Here is a 22,255-nt window from a genome sequence, read left to right as displayed (position 1 = left end):
AATTGAAGCAAAAATAATTTTAACATAAAACCTTATTTGCAATGTTTAAGCAAAAAAACAAACAATAAAAAGACCTAGGATTGTTTCAGTGATTTAACAAAACACAGCAAATCACTGTCATTCTAATATGGCTTAGAAGAGCAAAGTGGGATTTATTTCTCTATTATTTGTTAGCTGCTAGAAAACGTTAATCAAAAAAGACTTTAGAGCCCAACAAGGTGCCAGCAATGCCTCAATAAAATTGGTTTGTGCATTTATGGCAGCAGTGAGGTAGAGAATATGTTATCAGCCCTCGATTTAATATTTTTTAAAACCACTTTTTGTTCTATAATACCAAGTGTCTTAAAGGATGTTCTCACCATTGTCATTATTTTGCATCAGAAGCAGTTTTGAGTTGAGGGTTTTGCTGCTAGTGAGGTTGGACTCGGATCAAATCACCAGGAAGAGCTTCAGTTTCTGTTCACATCATTCATGGCACCATTAGGATTCCTAAAACCAGAACAGAGTTTTGCACATCTGGGAACTGAAATTTTGCCCTTAAACTCTGGTTGCAGAATATCTGACTACTCAAATCTTGCCATGTTAATTTTAAAGTCTGAATAGTTGATGAATTACAAGATGACAACAAGGATTCAGTAGTACATTTTAATTCTGTTTCAGAAACGGGTTGTGATCTCCAGTCACAAGAAGACAAATTGTTGTGCAAACATGTATGAACTCCATAACATGAAAATACATTGAAAATGTTTCGCCTACAAAATGGATTACATTTGAAAATGTTCCTTTAAACTTAAAAAGGCCCCTGGAGATGTTAGGAATTACCACGAAACTTTGGCAGCTCATTTGGTCCGTTTTCATTTCAAGAATTATGAATGAATTTACAAAACTATGCAAATTTTGTAATATGCAATAAGGAAAAAAAATAATTAATTGCACAAGCGGTATGTGGAAGATCAGCCAGGCATTCTGCAAAGAAAACGTTAAAAGCAGATAAAACATTTAAACTAAAAAAAAAAACCCCAGTTTAAAACAGAAAAGTGAAAGGAAGCAGTATTCATGTAAAATGAAGGCAAGGACAAAACCGTTCAACCAGCTGTTTGATCCCTGAGCGAAGAAGAGAGCTGTAACAAGTTTTCAGGAGTAAAAATCAAACGCAGAGCCAAAACTAAAACTAATTTAAAAGCTGTTCTTCATTTTTCAAAGGGCACATGATCAAAAAAAAAAAAGTTTTAATCTTTTTTACAAATATAACTGAAACATAAAAAGAACAATAAAAGATTTGATTCACAGATAGCTGGTATAGTTTTGGTTTCTGCAGGAGTAAAATCTGGTAAAGCTAAACTAATCGGCCACCTTTGAGCTAAAAGTGTTTTTTTTTTTTTCTTTTTTGGTTGCTGGAAGTGGATTTTTAAGCTACTTATACTATCGAATCCTCGTCGTCTTCATCGTAGTAGCGGTTCTTCTTGATGATGTCCTCGGCGCTCAGGTCCTCAGCGTCGCTCCCCTCCTTGTCTTCCCAGAAGCCCACATCCTGGGAGGAGCGCTTCTCCTTCCGTTCCTCCTTGTCTTCAGTCGGATTCTCCTCCTTCGGGGTGCTCACGCCTCCATTTGGCCTCTGCTCTTCCTTTTCCTCCTGCTGGTGGTTTACTTCGGGTTTGTCTTCAGATGGTTGTTTCTCCTCCAGCGATGCCCTCCAGTCCTGCAGTTGTTTGAGCGGCCGCCGCGGCTCCCTGCGGCCCTCGGCGGCTGTGGGAGTCGGTTTCGGTTTGGCTGCGACTGTGAACACACGGCTGCGCTCCTTCAGAGACGCGGTCCTCCTCAGGCTCTTCAGCTCGGCCTGCTCTGAGCTCTGGAAGGATGAGTGGACCTCGTCCTCTGGGGGCCACTTGGCTCTCCGGGTTCTGTTTGAGGGGACGTCCTCTGCGGATGGACTCAGCGGTCCAGGGTGGTCTTCGCCGGCCGGAGGCGGCCAGGCCACCTTCAGCCGCCGCTTCTCGGCCGGCTTGTCTGCAGCCTGCTGCGTCTCTCCGGAGCCGGCCCGCGTTTTTGTGCGGGTCTCCAGCAAGGCGGCCATGTCTGTGACCTTGACCTGTGGCGACGTTTCCCCGCTGGGATCCGGCTGCGGCTCGGACACGCTCTCAGCCGGCTGCTTCGCCTCCACTGGTCGCTCTTTGGGCTTCGGCGGCTCCTCGCTTTCCTCTCCGTCGTCTCGAGGCTCCCACAGCTCCTTATGAGGGCGATGGCCGAAGCCTTCGTCGTAGTTCCCTTTGGCCTTGAACAGCTGGTTGTAGTGAGGCTTGCAGTAGATCTTACCATGCAGGGAGGCGTAGTTCCACAGACTAGAGACGGAGCAGCAAAGGCTTGACATGAGCACAAATCTTATAAAATTCATTTCATAAAAAGACTTCCAGAATGCCAAGAAAGAAAGAATGAAAGGGAGAAAAAACAAGGAAGTAAGAAAATGCAGAAGGAAGGACAAGAAATGGATGGAGAAAAGGAAAATAAGAAAAAAAAAGGTAAGAAGGAAGGAAGGACAGAAAGAGACACAGCAACGAGATTCGTAAGAAATACATTTACTCTTATTTTCTTATTTCAAACAAGTCATACATACATAGCTGTATGTATATATGTAAGTAATAAATGTGAACGTCATTGACAAGCTGATAACTTTTAGTAATTCAATTAGGTAAATCTGTTGCCTTTTGTTTGTTGCCGTTATAAAAACCAGAAGTCAGTTTCTCATTAAAATGAAATCACTACATAAGACCAAAAACAAAGATTTTCTTTAAACAGAAATAATAAATTCAACCCAATCAGCGGGTGACTGCTGACTAGACAGTGAGCATCTAAGCACACAAATGGAAAGTTATGTGGAAGGAAAAAGTGTGGCAGAACAGAATGAGCTGCAGAATTTGAGGGACTGTGAAGCAAAGCACGTTCAAGAGTCTGGACTAATCTTTTCTATCATCGTACAAGAATAAATACATCAGCAGATCAAAGTGCGGCAGCTTACTTCAGCTTTGTGCTGCAGTGAGAGCAGGCGAAGCAGTTTTTGTGGTAAGTGTGCTCACCAACCACCAGTTTCTCCAGATTATACACCGTTTTCTGACAGGCAGCGCATTTTGTTGCCTCTGGTACACGAAACATCTGCTAAAACAAAACCAATCGAATGCATTCATGGAGAACAAAGAGTGAAAAGTTGATTTTAGTAACCACATTGTCACGTTGCCCCACCCTGGTTGCTTTGGGTTGCTCAGTTCCTTCCCCTGAAAAGAGAGAAAACACAGAATCAGCTCTGGCTCTGCTAGAGGCCTTTTCATGTTTTCCTCTGGTTTCTGGAAAGTGTTACCATTGCACTCTGCTGCTGGAGTCTGTTTGACTCTCATGGACACAGATTTTCTGATAGCAGTCCCTTTTGGTTGGTCGGTCTGGTGAAAACACAGAGAGAAACCACAGTATTAGTGACGAAACCATCCAAGTTTGGACGCTGAGAGAGAACGGTGCAAACAGTAAATGGAAACAATTCTCAATCTCCATGGGAAAGAAACTGAGTAGCAAAAGCTGAACTGGTTTAAAACTGGTTTTATTATATCAATTCAAAAAGGCAGGATGGTCAGATCAAAGTACAAGATGTACGATTGTTCTTTGATGAAGGCAGTTTTAATGTGTGGTTTAAGAGCATTTCCAGTCTGCTGTGGTGACGCAGGGGTTAAGCACAACCCACATGCGACCCCTGGCGACCTCTGCTGCATGTCTTCCCCCTTTTCTCATTGCCCACTTTCCTGTCAGATAAATAAATCTCCCTTATTTTTCTCAATAGCAATTTAATCATTAATCTTGTTTTCATGACGATACTATCTCAGAAAACTCTGAGATAGCATCTTGCATGACAAAACTCACTTGTGACATTTACCCTCGAAGGTGAGAGCGTGGTGACTGCTGTGCGTGTGTTAGCATCGCATACTTTAGGCCAGGGGTCACCAACTCCAGTCCTCGAGGGCTACCATCCTGCAACTTTTAGATGTGTCTCTGCTCAAACACACCTGGATCAAATAAACTGCTCATTTCCAGCCTATTGCAGAGAGGAATGAATGCTGGTGAGGAAATTCAGACATTTTGGAGCAGAGGTGAATCTAAAAGTTGCAGGATGGTAGCCCTTGAGGACTGGAGTTGGTGACCCCTGCTTTAGGCAGTCATATCTTTCCTATTGATGACGCCCCTTCAGCAACATACAGAGAGGGTCACTCCCTAACACCCAAACCTGATTTTTTTCCCAGCTGTTTCTGCACCACAATTTTCTTGTCACTGCACAGAAACTACCTGCAGGCAAAGTTTCCTGCAGGAAACTAGCTCTGCTGTGAATGCAGACTAACTGCATTCACAGTGCAGGACGACAAAGCTACAGTCTGAATTTCATCCTTAATTTACGTCCTTAATGATTTCATCCGCTGACGAGGCTCAACAGATTTTATCAGGGGAACATTAACCTTGAACTCCACTGATTTTTTTTTAAACAATCAAAACATAGCAGAAATATTTCTGTTTGTTTTCAACTGAGTTAAAATGTATCTGGTACTGAACTCACAGAGCAGCCGGCGTTATGTTTAGCGACACTCAGCTCGTACTTGGCCTTATTCACCCTCACAGACGCAGAGCGGGTCAGCGGAGACGAACCTGAAGCAGAGGGGTGGTTCTTCATTAACTGAGGTCGATAGATGTTTAAAAAAAAAACACACAACAAATGCTGATAGAAATAAACCATTTGCTTACTTTTAGGACGTTCTGAGTCTTCAGACGAAGTGCTGCGAATCGTCGACCTGCCGACCTGAAGGAGTGAAAACGGGTTTTAGGAGTGGAGCTAAACATGCATGTGTGAGCCAGGCCTGGTTTTCCTTCCTTAATTTGCTGAGGAGAGGATGTTAAGTATTACTCATCTCTGCCTTCACTACTATAAAGTTTTGTTGAAGTGGGTCTGGTTTTGCAATGGTTGACAGTGAGAGACGCCACCCAAACAATTTCCAGATTAAACTTAACAAATCGTGTCGCAGGTCATCAAGCTTTCTTTGAACGAGTTCGATTTGTTCAGGTTCCATGTCCAGAACCTGAATTTTTACATGTTTTATCCAAGTGTATATATACTAACATTTATACAATGAAGTGGTAACATTAAACACAAAATAAAAATCAGTTAATATAGTCACACTGGAAAAAGATTTTAGCATTAATTTCTGTGTCAATAAATAAAGTTCATGAGTTAGTCTGTATTTAGTCACATTACAGCCAAAACTTCACTTTAACAAACGGAAATCTGAAAATTGGAGTGTGCTTTTAGCATTAACTCTGCTAAACAAAGTAAAGTTAAGTATCATACTTTCCGCACTATAAGGCGCACCTAAAAACCTTCAATTTCCTCAAAAGCCGACAGTGCACCTTATAATCCGGTGCGCCTTATATATGGACCAATATTGAGCCACAACAGGTCAAGCAACTACGGTAAGCAGCCGCCGACTTCATTTTTGCCCGTAGAAGGAGAAGCTCACAGTGCATGCTGGGATAGTTGTCAGAACGCTGGTTTGTTAATAAAGTTTGACTGACCTTCCTACCGACCTGATAATCAGGTCGTCTGCAGGTCATTTTGCACCACGTTCTCCATGAACATGCTGTGCTCGAACGGAGAACGGTGACCATCGTCCGGCCACGCCCCGGTCCAGTCGCAGAAGACTCTCCTCGCCGACCCGAGTCGGACTGTTTTGTTGATATTCCCTGTAGTGCAGCTCCATCTAGTGGATGCATAACGTAACTCCAGCCTCTACTATTGCGTCTATTCTATGCGCCTTACAATGCGGTGCGCTTTATATATGAAAAAAGTTTTTAAATAGGCCATTCATTGAAGGTGCGCCTTATAGTGCGGAAAATACGGTAATATTTGGCAGCAATTTAACCTGCAAGTTAATGGATCATGAGCTGTGGATGCATTCCAGTTTATATATTTGTTGCGGTACAAATGCTCGCAACACTGAATTACTTTTATGTTTCCTGTTGTAAAAAAACAACAAAGACAGAAACATTCAGGAGGTATGAAAACTTTTGCCTGGTACCGTAAACAACATTCAGATGGTGTGCTGAATCAGAAAAGAGAAACAAAAGCGATGGAGATGTCTAACTCTTGTCTGATGATGACTGGGACCTGATAAGGCCGCCACCTGCCTGCATCTGACCTGCAGCCTGACCAAAACATCTGAGAGCATTCATGCGCCCTTCACTAAACACAACGTGGACGGACCTGACTGCACCGCGGCTCTGACACTAATGATAGTTTCTCTCTGAACACACACAGAAAAATAAGGAGTGTGAGCCGTTTCAAACAGCCCACGTGTTACTAAGGACAGAGTGAAAACATTTCTGTAACTTTCTATTGATGAAAGATGAATAAATGTGAATAATAGAACAGGTTAAGTATAATAACATGAGAGGGAAACTGAGCAAACATGAATACTGGGATGAATTAACTGAAGAAACCCAAAGAGTGAAGGAAAAACTCTACAAAAGAAAATGGGTTCTCGGTTTTAAATGTGTGAACAACGCCAAGATAAAGACAGCAGCTTTACTGAGGTGATCCCATGAAGACTGAGATGGGCCTTGGAAAGGAATGTCTGCATTCCTCTGTTTCAGGAGCTGGAGAGAGGGAGACTTGTTTTATAGGTCAGAGAGAAAAAGAGAGAGAGACAAAGAGAAAGACACAGAAAGAGGGAGAGAGCTGCAGTGAAAGAATGAAGCTGGGGAAGGTAGAAACTGGTGACTGAACTAAAGGGGCTTCAGAAAGGAGTGAAAAAAGTAAATATGGACGGTTTTAAACTTCTGAAAGGACGTTAAGGGAAATGTGCATGAACATTTTGACCAGGACAGCACCTCGCAAAAGAATGTTCACCTTTGACCTTTTCTTTTTTTACAGCTGATCAAGTCGCAACAAAAAGAAATTGAATCTGTTTTATTGGAGTTTTATACGACAGACTATCAGAAAGCTGAGCATAATTATGATGTGGAGGGGAAATAATTTGCAATGTTAAAAACAAAACGTGTTGAACCAGTCTGCTAATTAGTGAGTCAAGCTGTGTGTCGTTTAATCTTAGTGTAAACGCAGCCGTTTTGTGAAGGTCTGTGAGTTTGTTTGAACAAACAGGATAATGAAGAGAGAAATACAGTGGTGGCAGCATCATGCTCTGGGACAGCTTCTGCTAAATAAACACAGGGCAGTTCTGGGAGAAAACGTTTCAGACCTGAAGCTGGGACAGAAGTTCATGTTTCAGCAGGTAAAAGCTGCTCAAAAATGAGGAAAAGACGACAGAAATGATTTGACTTGTGATGAATTGATACTTGTTAATGTCTATTTGTTGAAACATGCATAACCTGTAAATTCTTAATTACATGACACATTATGTTCTCAAACACATTACTAGTGTACACCGATGAATAATAATTATCCAACTCTTTGTAATTTACACATTGTAATCAATATATTTATGTATTTTGCAGTAAAAGCTGACTCTAGAAAACATCAAATGCAAATGTCCAGCATATTTTAATAACTATATATGCTAATTTCTTCACTTTGCAGATATACCGTGTTTTGTGTTTTTCACACAAATCTTGTGGAAAATAAAAGCTCCAGGAGTATGAAAACTTGTGCAAGATACTGTAAAAACAAACAAACCCCCCCGCCCACAACTTTAACTACAGGCTAAAAACCCGAGTTATGTTGCACTCGCCATCAAGTTTAGACTTTTACTACTTTTACAAATCAACAGGTTTACCTTTCCAGCGGCGTCTTCTCCCTTCTCAAACTTCATCTTCAGGTCGGTCAGCTGCACTTTGGGTTTCTCAAAAGTGGCGAGTGGGCTGGTGGGAGCTTCCTCCTCGATCCGCTCGGGTTTTCGCCTGTTTGCGGCCTCATCCCCGTCCATCCCTCTCTGCTTGTCGCCCGCCGGGGCGGCAGGCGGCGGCGGCTGCTGCTGCTCGGGTCTGGCTACGCTCTGATGCCCCCTGTCGGCGCGCGGGTCCTGGTTCTTGACGGGCGCGGCGGGCTCCTCGCGGATGGCAGTGGGCCTGGTCAGGACGGAGCGTGAGCGGAGAATGCTGGAGCCGCTCGGAGGTGGAACAGGAGGCTTTTTATCCTGATTTAGGTTGACTGTTTTTTCAAATTGATTCTTCAGGGAATTCAGTTTCCCGGAGCGCAGAGAGGATGGAGCATCATCAGTGGCCTTCAAGAAAAACAAGAGAAATTAACTGAATTAAAAAAATAAATAAATAAAAAATTTTGTCACAAGATCTATTTTGTTGCAGGCGAACTGATGGAGAAAGACAGCTGTAAGGCCTCGGATTAACGCGGTGGAATGAAGGAAATGCCTGATTCTGAACTTGGCTAGGCTAATAGATGAAGTGAGCAGCTGCTCAAAGCTGCTCCAGTGCAGAGATGTGGCTCCTGAAGTCAGAGATGCTGGTTTATTGGCTGTGACAGAAAACTCAGCTGCTTTTCTTTTCACTTTTTTCCCTAAACCCCACAGACGACGGCTCCGTTTACCACTGAAATGTCTGCTTTTAGTGACAGCTGAGAGGGGGAAAAAACTCAGCAGGAGCACCGCACACTTCAGCAGGCAGGAACTTCCTCAATTGTAGAAAAGAAGTGACACATAAGCAAAGAGGATGTGGACAGGAAAATATGTAGATCTGTTAATCATAGAAAACAAAACGGACTTCAGAATGACATTTCCGGCCTACAACCTTGCACAATTTCCACAAAAAATTAAAAACTATTTAATATGTCTTGCAATTAATTACAAGTGATTAAAGATGACAAACATGAGCTGAATCCTTATGTGTAAAATGAAGACGGTAAAGAACGCTGCGGAAAAGATTTGAGCAAGTGACAAAACCCCGACAAAGAACAAAAAGCAGTGGCACAACTGCTGTCTTTGTGACGCGAGGCCAGCCTGAATGGACAACCGGATCACGGAGAGATTGTTCCCGATTTTTTGTTTTGTTTAAGCGAGTAGAAAAGAAGAAGAAGAAGAAACCTTTTTCAATGAGATGAAGCGGCCAGGATTGGTGTCACTACAGCTAGACAGCAAGGAAAGTCCAGGCTGGTTTTCCTCCACGGCTCAGGAGGTGAGAGACAGCAGAAGGTCGAGCTGAGCGTGACACGGGCGGCTAGACAAAACCTACCAGAGCGAGCCGGTCCGGCCCCACTCCGACGGCAGGAAAGTGAGAGCCAGAGTCAGAAAACCCAGGAAACCAGAGCAGGAAACGATACGCTCTGGGAAAAGTTAACTCTTTGCTCCCTGGTTTTACTTCTTGTTTCTTGTTTTTTTTTTTTTTATATATAACTAAGTAAATACAGAATCACAGAGACAGACATGAGACGGTGTTCAAAACGGCAAAACAAGTGAGGGAAAAGGCACACAAATGACCTACCTTGGTAAACAAAAAGACTTTTTATAACTGGAATTAGAGAAGCCATATTTCCATGTAATCCACTATACACATGCCAGCCTTGTCTTGTGAAAAAACTTATTTTTAAAAAGAAAAAAAAAAGATTAAATGGGCTTAAACAGAAGAAGTCCCTTTAATTGATCATATATTGTTCCAACACACCCAGAGACTTCAGCATATTTTATTTTATTCAAGGACTTTATGTGTTGGAGAAACTCTGTCAAAGGTGATTTTTGAAGAAAAGTTGTTGTGGTGGATTTTATTTAGGAGCAGCAGAGTAAAGGAGGCTCAATACCAATAATTATAGTACTTGAAAGCTGTTTTAAAATATTCCTCAAACAGATTTTACTCTTGCTTAATGTTTTTGCCACCTGTGGCCTTTACTCATTATTAGCAGCTTGAGAGGAGAAAGGGCAAACAGATGAGGAGAAGCAGTAAATCAGACCGAGGACTAATGTGTCAAGGACAGCAGCCTCCATGTTTGGTGCGTCTGAACCACACGGCAACATGCGACATCAATTTCAAATAAAACCTACGGCATTAATTGGGAACACAGCTTGAGACAGAAGGTCAATACAGATTCACTGCAGTCACACAGCATTTGTTAACAAGAAACGAAACCAGGAGTCTGCAACTTGGTAATAAAGAACCAACGGATGTATCTAGACATACATATAATAACACATGCAGGTTTTCAGATTTTTTGATAGAATAATTGCTGTAAACATCCACAAAAGAATGACTCAAAAACAACTAGTAAGAATTTTATGGGGTTTTTTCTGTCACTGGGTTGGAAACTCTGTGTTTTGTCTTTATCAGCATTTATAAAACAAAATTGTGTGCCTAAAAAATAATTTTGACTTCAAGGGCTCACAGTGTACAGAAGTTAGGTATAAATATATAACAAATGACTTTTCATCGCATTTAATACAAAAATCAACATTCCATTTAAAATTGTTGTTGTCTTTTGAGATGCCTGTCTGATGAGCTGTCAGAAACAAAGGCTTCGCTGAACATCGTGTTGTTAAACTGGGTAATTTGAGGCTGTGGATCATCTTCAAAGCAGAAATAAATCTGAATATTGACTTTGTTCTTTGAGAACAAAGACTTTGTTTCAAGCTTTCCTTTCTTAAGCAACAAGTTGGAAAAGTCCATAAATAATTAAAAGACTAAATCATTTCATTTATGTAATGAATTAATTACTGGATGGTAACACTTTATTTTGAAGGCGTGTGCATAAGACTGACATGACGCTGTCGTTAATATGACACCTGCAATGAACATGAAGGAGTCTTGATTAATGTTGTCATGATGTGTCATTTAGTAAATAATAACACTTTTAATGCAAAGTTGCATAATGACCCTTTTAATGCAAAATTCTATTAAAATTTGCATTAAAAGTCCAGTAAAAGTGTCAACTTTTCATTAAAAGCATCATTATTTACCAAATGACACTTCATGACGACATTCATAAACATTCATGAAGACTCCTTCATGTTTATGACGGTATCCTGCCGGCATTCCCCTTCAATTAAAGTTTAATTTGGGATTAATAAATTACTGCAAATCACAACGGAATAAACTCCAGAAACCTTATTCTGTATAACAATCTGTCTCTTGATTACGTAATAAAAGATGGACTTGGTATTTGCTGGACATGTTGACAAAGACTCCCATCCCCCAACAACTCCCCCCCTCCTCCCACACACACACACACACACACACACACACACGCACACACGCACACACACACACACACACACACACACACACACACACACGCACACACCCACACACACACACAAACAGATGGTCTTTCACGGTGCTCATTCAAACTAAGCTCAGACACATCATACCACAAGTGTTATTCATAAATAATTCAGCTGACGCTCCACTTTAATGTAATCGTATCAGGAAGGCAAACACACGTTAAGACGTTGAAAAACAATAATTAAACTGATTCACACTAAATATTGGCTTAGATTACAGCTGGCGGTGCTCTGTGAGAATTCAGCTCCTATCATTACAGCAACATCTGAGCAGGTTTAGATCAGGTTTCGTCTTTACCACCCAGAGCATTAAAGAAAGAAGATGCCTACAGTCTCTCCAAATAGCTGCTGGGGAAACAGACCCTGTAATCACACTGTACAACAGTACCTTGTGTTTCCTCATGACGTTCTCTGATCCGTTTCTCATTTGATCTCGGTCCAGGTTTGTTTATCGCTCTTTCGCTCTGACACAGCAGCCAAATCTGCACGTGGAGCCTCAATGAGTTTTACAAGTGGGGGGGATTACACTGGAGCAGGATTATGGGTTCGGTAACTCGCCTGTCGCGACAAGTAGCCAATGAGAGGTCAGCCGGGACAGGGGAAGACGCGGCCGTGTGTCGGCATGGCGACTCAATGCGTTTGTGTGTATGTGTGTTCCTCATCTCCTAAAGCTTTAATTAGGTTACCGCCACATGAGTGGAACGGAGGAAATCAAGAGAGACAAGCAAGCACACACACAGTTTGTATAACCCCCACCCCGGAAGAAGGGGCAAAATAAATGGTAATTTACACATTAATCCACTTGTTTGTTAAGTCTTTAAATGAAAGATCTTAATCCCTGTCTTCCAACGAAGGACTGGGTCACTACAGCGCCTCGTAAAACCATTCACACCTCTAGAGCTTCACCCGTTTCGCCAAGAAATTTAAACTTTACTGCCTTTTACTGGGATTTTTTGTCGCAGGGTTGCCTATCAGCATATTTTTAGCTTTGCAGAGGCTTCGTAACGAGCCACTCTTTTAATTCAGGTGTTTTGGAGCAAAGATGCATCTAAAGAGTTGTCGAGCTTTTCGATGTAAATTGCTGGACTTGACCAACCTAATCCTGGTTCAGGATATGCATGGTTTTCAACTTTTTTAAACAAATACTATTCTGAAATATGTGATCTCCATTTTTTATTCAACTCCCTTTACGCTGATAACTATAAATAAACTCCTCTACAGTCAGGAAGAGCCACTTACTTAATAGTGTCCAAATGTCAGCAAAGGGCCTGCACAGGTTCACCTTTCAGCAGGACAGAGAGACTCTGAACATGCAGCCAAAGCTACACTGAAATCTAAGCAGCCATGTCTTAGAAACCTAAATCTAATTGAGAATTTTAAAGAAAAAAGATGTTCACAGATGTTCTCTATCCAGTCTGACTGAGTGAGCTTGTGGCATTTTAGAAAAACAAATGGGCAAAACTGTTAGTCTCCAAATATGCGAAGATTGCAGAAACATAACTTGGAAGGTTTGCAGCTGTAACCGCAGTGGATGGGGAGTTTCTACAAAGTTTGGGATCAGAGAGGCTGAATAGAAACGGACACAAAGTTTCTCAGAAAAAGCCAGTAACTTTGTGTTGGTGTTTCACATGAACTCCCAATAAAACACAACGAAGCAACAGTAATATCTGCAGGACTGGGGGATATGAATTATTTTTGTAAAGATCTGTGAATGTTTTCTTAGCACCACCTAATTTTGCATAAATGTCACTGCTTGATATGATCCATGTTTAAGAGGAATACTCACTCCTTTCTTCTCTGCACTGGATTTATCTGCATTCTTCTGGTACCTGCAGGGCAAGGAAACAACACTGACCTCTACTGACTCACAACAATGCAGAGCATACACACATTTTATGTTTTCTGATTTAACACGTTGGGAGGCTTTAAGTTACAACGTATACAAAGAAAAACTGTTAATTTGCTTATTTTAATGTTATATGTTGACATTCTGGAAACAGACGCCAGTGCTATCAATGATTAAACATGTTTGTTTTACTAGCTATGTAAAGGACACAGGAAAAAAATACCCTTTTATTTATCTCTAACTTATGGGTAGTTTCTACATATTATTCTCTCACGTCGACTGGAATTAACCTCGTTGGTGGAGCCAGTCCATGTACACAAAACTACATTCATGTGAATCCAGCCTCCACCATGACAACGGTCTCAATCTGGAGATCTGCGCTATCATTTCTCCAAACAGAACACTTCCCACTTACACAATAACATGTTATCATCTACCAAACATGTTTAAACAACCTTCCCACATGGTCTTGAGTAAACTGCAGGTAATCAGGGTGTTTTTGTTTTGCTGTTCAGGTTTCTCCTGGTCGGAGTGGCTTCTGGTCGTTTTGAATATTCTCCATTTTAGACCCAGGAAGGTTTGGTCATCACATGCCTGAGTGATATGATGTAATTTTCTATTGTCCACTTATAATTTACAGTAAGAAAATGTGGTTTTAGTTGGCAGTAATCGGTCATATTTCATTAGAGTCAACAGACAGAAGCTCGGATTAGAACCACGAAAAATAGGAACAAATTTCATAAGAGCTAAAAGGTTTTAGAGATAATATACAATTAAGTTCAATGAAACATTTTTTAAAAGAGGGATAATTATGTAAAATTGACATTTTGAGCTATATCATGTTATATCATCAAAAACCTTTTAGCATATGCTAACATTATACTAACATTATGCTAACATTGGTGAGCAGGTTACCCAAATTCAGCATAATAGATCATGTTTGCCAATCGTAGCTTTTGTGTTGGAATGGTTGGATCTGAATCCTGAAAACAATTTATTCAGGCAACTCAAGAGATTTATACATGTTACACATTTAGAGGTCTGATCATAATTTCAGATGTACCCGAAAAATAAACAAAAACATTTAAGACTTTACATTTGTAACAGCAAGATCATAAACTATTCAGTCATGTTTAACACGTCCTATAATTTACTTTAACCTCCATCTGTATTAAAGGCAGCTGCTAAAGTAAAAATCAATACCAAACTTTGCTAAAATGTTACCCACTTGGAGAATATTTTTGCAAGGCCAGAGTTTTTCCCTCGCCCGCCGAGCGACAGCTCCTTGGCGGTGATACGCAGGGACTGCGTCGCTTTGGAGCCCCGAACAAATGAGCCGTTCTCCATGGCTGTCAACCTGAAGCAAGACAAAATAAAAGCCACAATCACATTCACTATATATCTGAACATATTTCTTAGTAATTTAGTTCTACAAATATATTTCTGTGTTTTATACCACAAGGCTTTGGGAAATAGAGAAAATAAAACAAAAAAAATTGTCTTCTGTAATTATTAATACCTTGTATTTGTTGAAGAATAATGTTAAGAAGTGTTTGAATAGGAAATGATTCACAGTGACACAATATGATCGTGAGAGTCTGGCGATATCACGAGATAGTCTGCAATGCTATTTGATATGATGTGAAACAAATTCAAAGCAATACAACATGTGACGCAACTCATACAGAACAATGCAATGTGATATGATACATGTGCCTGCAAAAGCATTCATTACATCCCTTCAACGTTTTCACAATGTGTCGTGTTAGAAGTTGACAGACCAGCTAAACTTATGCTGTTATTCTATTAGGTGAATTCTAAGAAAAACTTGGTGCACTGGATTTTATTTATTGGTTTCACTGTAAAAGAAAATGCATGTGAATCTGCATAATTCATGCGCAGGTTTTTTTTTTTTAAACCATAGTTTTCCTTTCGCTTCATATTAATGCAGAACTTTATGTTGTTATGTCACATAAATCCCGATTAAAACATCGAAGTGCCTGGTTGTAACAAAATGTTAAAAACGTCCCAGGCACTAATATTTTTTGGAAGGCACCAAATCCATTTATTTATTTATTTATTTACCTCAAGAGCCAGCTTACTGTACTCCAGGAGTATGGGTTACTGGGCCCTTTGATACGGGCTGTCAGGTCCCTGTATGACCGGTGTCAGAGTCTGGTCCGCATTGCCGGCAGTAAGTCGGGCTCGTTTCCGGTGAGAGTTGGACTCCGCCAAGGCTGCCCTTTGTCACCGATTCTGTTCATTACTTTTATGGACAGAATTTCTAGGCGCAGCCGAGGTGTTGAGGGGATCCGTTTTGGTGGCCTTAGGATCATGTCTCTGCTTTTTGCGGATGATGTGGTTCTGTTGGCTTCATCGGAACGTGATCTGCAGCTCTCACTGGAGCGGTTCGCAGCCGAGTGTGAAGCGGCCGGGATGAGGCTCAGTGCCTCCAAATCCGAGGCCATGGTCTTGAGCCGGAAAAGGGTAGAGTGCCTTCTCCGGGTCAGGGGGGTCATCCTGCCTGAAGCAGCTGCCCCCGCGACCCGACCCCGGATAAGCGGAAGAAAATGGATGGATGGATTTATTTACCTTTAATTCACAATAAAAATGCCACAGAGACTAAACATTTATTTTACAAAAACATTTTAGCCAAAACTGGCAACATTAGTTTTGCACAAACAGCTGCTTTTAGAAAAGAAAGTAATCAAATAATCAAACTGAGAAAGATAATATGTTACAAATATACAGCATATGTACAAAAATAATAAAGGATAAAATCACTAAAATAAGAGTCATTTGAGAGTAACACTTAGCCACCTAGCGTGCAGGAAATAAACAAACAAAAAATAATTCATAATCAACAGGATGTTCCCTTTTGTTTTCCACAAACGTACAAAAACGTATCTGTTGACGGTTGGTGCGTCTTTCTGGCACTCCGTTATTAAGATTACAGTTTCTACTGGAATGGATAAACTAGTCTGGAACCTGTTCTTGCATCAGATGGAAGAGTCCAGCACTGTGTGTGCTGGACTTGTTTTCTGTCTACGATTATTCATTTGCAAGTTTATAGCACAAACTTCCCTAACAAAACGGCCCACGACTGAATGCACATATTTGTGCTCGTTCAGTTGTGCATGCAAACAGACGAGTCGACGTGTTCGAACTTGTTCTGCAGATCAAGTTGCATGAATGCAAAGAGGGAAAACACAAACCGAAAGCAGCAGAACAAGTGGAAGCGGCTCAGTGGTGACGCGGTGTCACAGGAGATGAGTGTGAAACCAAAATTACACTTTCACTTAATTGCACTTTGACTAAGCCTTTGTCTTTAGATGTGGTTTAATTGTCAAATGCTTAACATTTCAGCAATTTCTGCATGGACAGACGGGCCAAAAGAAAACAAAGAGGATATCTTACAATCCTTAAACCTACTGTAGGTTGCAAAAGTCTTCACATCGCCTGATATATTTTACAATTTATCACATTACAAACAACCTTCAATTTATTTCATAGAGATTTTATGTGATGGACCAACACAAAGAGGAGCACAGCTATCAAGAAGAAAAAGAAATAATTTAGTTTAAAAAAACGTTTTTAGTAATCTGAAGAGCTAAGTAAGGGGTTTACTTAGACCCTTTTTTACTCTAATATTCCAAAATAAAACTCAAACCAAATGTCTTCACAGGTCACCTGATTAGTCAATAAAGTCCACCACCGTAAGATTAAATTTCAGATTATCTCCAGTGTAAAACATGGTGCTGGAGTCACACTGTGGAGATGATTATAGGTAAAAATTAGTCAATTATGACAATAATTGCAGCTATAAATATGATAATATTTCCAACTGAAACACAGATCTCAGTCTCCTTCACTGAAAATGTATTTGTGCCATCAATGATGCTCAAATTCACGCCTGAGCTGTTAATGCCTTAAAAGTTTGATTTATTTACTTAGCAGTTTGTCCACTTACACCTAGAATGCTAATGAAATAAATAAATTGACATTTGTGGTTTCAACATGTATGTAAAATGTTAGCAGGACCTCGTAAATCACTGCCATCTACAGAGTTTTTCTTTAACAATCACTTCAGCTGTGGTCATGTTCACCGTGGCGCACCTAGAGGATTACATCATCGATCTGATGCACCGCAGAGCTGCCGACTACTTCCAGGACTTTGAACCGAACTCCAACCCCTCATTTAAAAGCAGTCAATAAACAAGTCCTTCTTTCACTTTAGCCCAAATTAGTTCTATTTATTTGCGTTTACTTCAATCTACTCTGTAGATAAAGTTTTGATTTCTATATTAAGTTTGACAAATATGAACAAACATCCAACATATATTCACAAACGAGGGTTACGATGTTATGTTTACATTCCTTAAGGCGACTTATTACTGACACAAACTTCAGATCCGAAGGCAGGGTGGCTCGTTTCGTCATCCTGTATGCTGTCTGATACCAGTGCTAAGCCGGCGCACTGGATCGGGTTCTTTTTGTTGTCATTCATCTGTTTGCTTCAGGTCTTGGTTTAAGCCTGGAGTCATTTTCTTCATGCAAAGGAAGAGACACACCCTGTGGAAGCCACCTATTCGACTTAAATCTTAAAAAGACCAAGGATTTCGAAACAATGAACAAGACAAGGTACATGTGCGTCCGACCTGTAATTCCAGATATTAATGGAGTGAATTATTACTACAGACCCTCTGGTTTCTCCACGTTAATAGAAAGCGGTTAAGAGTAAGATAGGGTCATGCTTCTAAGGCATGCAAAAACAGCCTTAATGTTTTGATTTTAGAAAATAAATTAAGCAAATTAAGACTTGAAACTGATGCAAAGCTGTGGTTTACATATAGCCAAGGTCTTAAGACACTGTGATCATTTCGACCAAGCCCAGAAAAACTTGTCTTAAGCAGCTGAATGCAGGGTGGCTACCTGAGCAGGTAGCCTTACTAATTAACAAGCTAATAATAACTGTCTGTTTTACACTATGAAGAGCAGAACAGCAGAAAGGCATACAACTCTGTGCGATGAGCACTTGAAAACTAATTTTAGCTACAATTTGATGTCATTCTATTATAATTACTATTATTTATCTTTTGCTTAAAGTGATATTTTAGATTTTTGGAAGTGTGACATCTTTGTATTACCTGTAACAGAAAGATGCCATATCACAAAGTAAGTAGATCGTCAGAGAGGCAGAAGGCTAACAGACACACCCATTATGGCAGATTTTATCAATTTGAATTAGCTAAAACTGGATCTGAACATTTCCATAAAATACCTGCCACCTTTGTTAACTTTGTTTTCATTTACATCCACAGTGACCATCTGCTGCCAACTGGGTAATTATTACAATAGCCTTAAAAATATAAGTTTCAAAATGCTTTCAATATATCCGGCAACAATTACTGTGCCCCAAACAGTCCTTTGTGATATGAGTACTAATCACACTGATATTGAAATGGTTGCCTTCCTACTTCAAGTAAAAGAAATTAGGGCTGTGAAATAATATCAATTTTGCGATATATATATATGTTTTCTTTCCTAGAAAAAAATCAATATCCATCTGCAAGTATCGTAACATCCAACTGTCACCTTGCTCACTCACTGCTTGCTTCGCCAGGAGAGTGATTAGGCCATCAGGCTTAGAGTGATTCCTTCAGATGTTAAGTGTCAAGGTTAAAAAGGTATCAAACTATTCAGAGCAGGGTACTTGGTGCACTTTATTTACTTTACAAATGCATGTAAGCTACAGTTTGTACTGTTTCAATTAAAAGAAACATGTTTTCTCACCACTTCTTTGATTCATTTTGTCCAGCTGTCGACTTTAAGTCTGAGTCCATGTCCAACCAGAGGCAGGTATTGTGTAGTTGGTGCTTTTAATCAGTTTTCAGTTAAATTAATTCAGTCCAACTCTATGACAGTCTCAAAATGTCACCAAAATCACTCTGTCCCTCTAAAATCTTTCAGAAAATCGCAAAAGTGTATTGAATTGCATCGTTTGCTGAATATCGCAATATATATCGTATCGTGAGCAGAATATCGTATTGTGAGATTATTGTATCACTACAGCCCTATTAGATAATGTTATGCATTCGTTTTAAGAAATGTTTTAAATGCTGTACTACCAAGAACCTGGTTTATTTTTACTGAGGGTTATCATGACAGCAGAACGTAAAACTGTCCCAATTACATGGATTCTAGATCTGTTGTTACTTCCTTAATTTTTATACGCATCCTTCATTCATAGTATCAGTTCTCTTTTATTATTATGTATTAATTGTTATTCATTGTTTGTTCTTGTAAACTAGAGTGCTCCTGTAACATGCTGTCCTTGTGTGTTGTGTTCAGTTTACTGTTTCCATTTCTAGTAATCATCACTCCTTTTGTCAGATCCTCCTGTTCTCGGTTCTACTAATGCTCCTTGTCTCTCTTGTGAGTTTGGGGGGATTTTCTAGTTTCCCATGCAACTTACATTACTATATACACAGTCAATGATATTTCATAAAAAAATAAAATAAATAAAAATCCCTGCTGCATGTAACTCTGGCTGCCCGAGGCAATAAAAGCCATCGCAATCACTTTTGTGACAGCGGGTCATAAAAAAAATCTTTTCTGTGTCCCCTTATCAGCTCCAGATCACATGACCAGAGGTTTCTTCATTTTCATTTTCCAAAAATCCACAAAGGTGAGCAGGATTGTTTCCAGCTAAAAGCTCACAATAGGTGCATTGACTGAGTCAGTGGCATCATATGTTGCGAAAGCGTCCACAGCGGCTGTCCTGTCTCAGCAGGGGAACGAGACACAAGTAAAGGCTTGACAAGATGACAGCCTACATAATCCCGTAAACTCTTCAGGATTTTATAATTAAACAAAATCATATACGTTCTCAATGCCCTTGATTTCTACATTGCTGACAGAGCGCCCTCAAAGGTTTTTGCTATGACAACAAGCTACCACAGCACATTTGGATACTTGCTAAGTCAGAGAAAAGGAGGAGTCCTCCTTTCTTAATTGATCTGTTACGAATTAATACAAAAGCCTCAGTCAGGTGTTCAGGAGAGCATGAGTGACTCTGAACTACGGAGTCATTACTGAAGTATGCAATAAAGAGGAATAACTTGAAGACAGGCGGCCCAGCTCTGAGGCCAACATGTCATCTGAAAAACTTTAATTATAGGTCTAGCTTTCATGGTGGCTAGAAGAGAAAAGGGTAAAATAGGGCTGTAACGTTAAGATGAAGTTGTTGAAGTTAAACAACTTCAAGGAAAGTCGTGAATAAACAGAAACACACAAGCTGCTCTCACAACGCAAAACACGTGTATTAAACTTTCCGTCAAGGTTAGCAAAATACGAACTCAAATCTTCCAAACATACCTCTTTGCTTTGGATAAGAGCGGCGTTAGTTGTTTAGTGAATGTTCCCCCGTCCTGACATGTATTTGCTCCTACCTGTGGGAACTTCCGTTTAGCCAAAGTTTGTGAGAAAACCTGCCAGACACCTGACACTGGCTGCTGGAGCCGCGACACCGCCCGGAGTGGACAGCGCGGAGGAGGAGTGAGCGCAAAGGTGAGTGGAAGAGGCAGATCACGTGACTTGCTGCACCAATGACCTGAGGCATAACGTTACACTTACCTGGGATGGTTTTTGTTGTGTGTGTGTGTGTGTGTGTGTGTGTGTGTGTGTGTGTGTGTGTGTGTGTGTGTGTGTGTGTGTGTGTGTGTGTGTGTGTGTGTGTGTGTGTGTCTGTGTGTGTGCGCGCGCAAGCTAAAATTCCTGAGAACAGGTGGCTGTGCTCACTCCCAAAGTTAAAAGTCAACAGACAACAGTCTGATGGTGATAAGATAAACGGGGTGTAGCAACCGTCTCCATGACAGGGGGGAGGGAGCCGGGGGTGAGTGTGGGAAGGGGGTGGGGGAGATGTGGGTGGGGGAGTGACAAAAATGAACAATGCACGCTAAGCCAGTGAGTGAACTACGCCTTCAATTTGGATCCCTAAACCAGCAAGAGCACTTCCGTTCAGTTTTGTTATTATTTGTTCATCAGAAGATTATAAATTTCTTCACAGTACATGTATTTTGCAAAACTTACATAGCTTCTCCAAAAAAAAAAAATATATATATAAATCCCCATACAGACATAACAGAAAAGGGGAAATAAAAATAAATAAAATAAATAATAATAGATCTATAACACACTGATATAGTTCAAGCCTGTATTTCTGTTGGATATTTATGACTGACAGATGATTAAAAAAAACAACAACCTCATATTCCCTTACTCGGAAAATTTAAATATTATATAACTTCTTCTTATATAACACAGATTAGAAAGGGATTTTTTAAATACAGAAAATTCAGCCTATTATTCTATACAGTATTTAATACGTCCTCATACTCCCCAGGCGGTAGAACGTAATATGGAAGAGATCAACCTGTGGTTCTGCTGAGCAGGTTAGGAAGCTCAGGTTTTGTAATCGGCATTGTTGATTCTGGTGATTATTATCTTTATAATGTGTTTAACTAGCGTTAATTAGCTGGTCAAGCAAGCACATTGATACCAAAGCTTAGTAATTGTGTGTGTAGGTGCCAAATCCTGTTGAGAAATCAAATCAGCATCTCCATAAAGCGTGTTGTAAGATTTGTTTATCAGTAGCTGCACAGGCTTTGGACCAACATCAGGTTAGGGTTACGGCTCATGAATTGAGCTGTAGTACAGGCCTTTTATCTCCCCAAACTCCTGAATGACGTTTGCTTCACAATTCTGTTGAGGATTTAGTTATGCCTGCTAATTATGCCTATTTTTCTACTACAGTTTTCCTTCCACTCACCTTTCTATTATTATTCTTGCCTACAGCACTCTGTTTGCAGCCAACTTCTTTGACAATGAGCTGTTGTGTCCTAATTTTTGGGTGGCGAGTAAAGGATGGAGTTAGTTAGATGTTTGCCTTCTAAATAAGAAGAGATTTCTTTGAACGAAGAAAAGTTCTCACTTGGTTGAACTGAATTCTACTAATTACACGTCCAACAGCTTTTAATGCAAACTGCAGCACAATCTAACGCATGTCTTTGAATTTATTAGAAGAACTGAACACAAACTTCCTTTCTCAAAGAAGCCTCTTATTGCATGCTCTCAAACAAATAAAAACAGCTTA

At 40.3% G+C, this 22,255-nt stretch overlaps 1 protein-coding gene across 3 annotated transcripts; it reads right to left on the bottom strand.

Annotated features, from left to right (window-relative positions):
• Positions 1 to 631: 631 nt before the first annotated feature.
• Positions 632 to 20,863, bottom strand: LOC103465334 (LIM domain and actin-binding protein 1-like). Of its 3 annotated transcripts, none has more exons than XM_008410028.3 (10): positions 20,553 to 20,863; positions 14,330 to 14,458; positions 13,042 to 13,084; positions 7,812 to 8,258; positions 4,771 to 4,825; positions 4,586 to 4,674; positions 3,350 to 3,428; positions 3,235 to 3,266; positions 3,014 to 3,147; positions 632 to 2,339 (listed from the first exon to the last, which is right to left on the bottom strand). In XM_008410028.3, the coding sequence occupies exons 1-10, from the start codon at positions 20,720 to 20,722 to the stop codon at positions 1,418 to 1,420; spliced, it is 2,100 nt and encodes a 699-aa protein (XP_008408250.3). In that variant the 5' UTR covers positions 20,723 to 20,863; the 3' UTR covers positions 632 to 1,417. The 3 variants fall into 3 exon arrangements, with proteins under 3 accessions (XP_008408250.3, XP_008408249.2, XP_008408251.2); XM_008410027.3 differs by having other exon boundaries at positions 20,479 to 20,645; XM_008410029.3 differs by lacking the exons at positions 13,042 to 13,084; positions 14,330 to 14,458; positions 20,553 to 20,863 and adding an exon at positions 11,644 to 11,920.
• Between the last annotated feature and the right edge of the window lie 1,392 nt (positions 20,864 to 22,255).

Source organism: Poecilia reticulata, chromosome 5, assembly GCF_904066995.2.
Source record: "Poecilia reticulata chromosome 5, P_reticulata-male-v2, whole genome shotgun sequence".
Lineage (NCBI taxonomy): Eukaryota > Metazoa > Chordata > Actinopteri > Cyprinodontiformes > Poeciliidae > Poecilia > Poecilia reticulata.
This window is presented reverse-complemented; position numbering and strand designations above follow the sequence as displayed.